The following is a 2,311-nucleotide window of genomic DNA, read 5'->3' as shown; positions in this document are numbered from 1 at the left end:
CCGCTTGTTTATATCTTTAAGACCCCAGATGCTGTATCTTTTGATAGCCGGGCACCATCAGCTTTCTTCACATTTTCTTATGCACCTGCTATGTCTTCAGTTATGGTGTCGGGAAGGTGAGCATCATGGAATTCCAGTTTAATAGAACAAAGTGTTCTTGCATTGCGGGAGTACTTGAGTAGAGGCCCAATGCCCATCTGCTACCTTAATACTAAACCAAATAAATATGTGCACATAGATCTATTTCCTCATCATATATAACTATATTTACATATGTACGTGCCTGTATTTAGACCTCTATAAGTGCCCTTTGCCTCCGAGTTCTTTCCTCTATTTCCTTTTACTTTCCTCTTGTCCCACTATCATGCTCAGCCTTTCAGTAATTCCTCTTGGTTACATTGCCCTTGATCAAGCCCAACCAGGCCTCCTACACCCTCCTCACCATCAATTTTGGATCACTTGTTGTTCCTTTGTCCCTGGGTTTGTTAACACCTATTTCCTTTCCCCCACACCCCTCTCCCATGTTCCCCTCCACGCCCCACCCCCCGGAATTGTTGGTCCCATTGTTTCCTCCTCCAGATTGCTTATCCTGCCTATCCTATTTGGATAGACCTGCAGAGATAATAATACACACAAAAACAAGACAGCAAAACAAAGCAACAAAAGAAAAGAAAACAACAACTGTGCTATTTTAACCGTATGGTTTTCTTGTTTTTCGTTGTAGGTTTGGGATTGATACGCAGACGATAAATCTCACAACTGGGGAATTCCAGCTCACCAAGGCTTGCCCTTCCTGGGTAAGATGCCGTCTTTAGACAGAAGAGGGAGTGCCCACACATTGTGACCCATGAGCACTCGGGCCTTCCTGATTTGTGTTCACAGGGACTTCCTCTGCTATGTGTGGCTCTCACCTGCCTGTTGTCCAGGGATTAAGTGTACATAATAGGGTTTTCCAGTTAACCAGTGCAGCAGGAGGCCTTAGTCTGCAATTATCGGAAACTTCAAGTCATATGCATGACATAGTAGCAGTTGAAAATAGAAAACCATTGAACTCTAGCCCCCCAAATATATAAATCTCTTAAAAATCCTCTGGCCCTTCAAATACTTTTAAGGGCTGAAGTTTAAAAATTTTTTTCTCTTTATTATTTTTAAGGTCTCTTCACTGTCTTCCTGTTTCCAGTAAGTCACTTAGTATCCCTGGTATTCACCTCATCTCTTTAAGAGACATGGATTTCTCTACAATTCTGGGCAGTTGGGAGGCCTCCCATAATTCCTTTGGCGCAGGAGTGCCCACACAGTGTGGGGAGGATACAGTTGGCAACTAGACAGCTTTGTTTTGAAGCCTGTGTGCAGATGTGTGGCTCCCAGTGAGCTCTCAGCAGGTGTCCTGTGTTTGAGATCAAGTCAAAAGTGGAGGCCCTGTCTTAAGAAAATCGACGTAAGCAGACATGTGTAAAGATCCCTGGTGGGGTCGTGGTTGTGCGTTGGGCTGATAACCACAAGTTCAGCAGTTTAAAACCACCAGCCACTTGTGGGAGAAGGAGGAGGCTTCGTGCTCCATTAAAGAGTTACCGTCTGGAGACTCACAGGAGCAGTTCGTTCTCCATTGTCCTCTAGTGTCAATATGAGCAGTGAGTTTGGTTTGGTTTGGAGACATGCATGCACATGTGTAACTATGAGCTACACACACACACACACACACACCATTTGCCTTGTGTGTTTTCCTCTTCCTCTATCCGCAGCAAATACTGTGTTCAAGTAGAACTGTGCTCGGCAGGATTTTCAGTGGCTGATCATTCCAAAATCTTGACTGCCACGCCTTTCTTATGAGGCACCTCAGCATCGGCTCACGTCTCCAACCTTTGCTGTAGAAACCAACCACGGATTCCTCACCCCGACTGTCACCGCCCACCCCCCAAATAGCCTTGGCTGTGGATAGGTGGACTCGCAGGAGAGGAATCACAGATCACGCTACCCTCCCCCATCTCCCGCTGACAGTTTCAGCTGTCTAAACAAGTTTCTACGCAGATTTTGGCATAGGTGCATTTATACAAAGGACACACGTGACCGGCATTGTGTCCTTTTTCCGTTTTCGGTAGTCTGGGCAGTGGTAGGGAGCCTGTGTGGCACTGAGGGAGATGTGGTGAGCGGCCTATCCCAGCGGTCTGATCCCTTAAAGATTCAGCGTTTGGAAACCGTCAGCAGCATTTCTGCCGTGCCCGGTTGGGTCACTGTGCAGTCAGAATCCGCTCACTCGCTGGCAGTAGGTTAGGTTTCCATTAGGCAGCATTCAAGGTACACACACACACAC

General features: G+C 46.5%; 1 protein-coding gene across 1 annotated transcript in view; it reads left to right on the top strand.

Annotated features, from left to right (window-relative positions):
- Positions 1–2,311, top strand: part of TMEM131L (transmembrane 131 like) — a 167,993-nt gene that overhangs the window by 130,678 nt on the left and 35,004 nt on the right. The window contains 2 exon segments of the mRNA XM_045295801.1: positions 78–116; positions 725–797. Of these exon segments, the coding sequence (XP_045151736.1) occupies positions 78–116; positions 725–797 (112 nt within the window).

Source organism: Echinops telfairi, unplaced genomic scaffold (genome assembly GCF_000313985.2).
Source record: "Echinops telfairi isolate 266 unplaced genomic scaffold, ASM31398v2 ScPeMD7_5868;HRSCAF=6743_1, whole genome shotgun sequence".
Lineage (NCBI taxonomy): Eukaryota > Metazoa > Chordata > Mammalia > Afrosoricida > Tenrecidae > Echinops > Echinops telfairi.
This window is presented reverse-complemented; position numbering and strand designations above follow the sequence as displayed.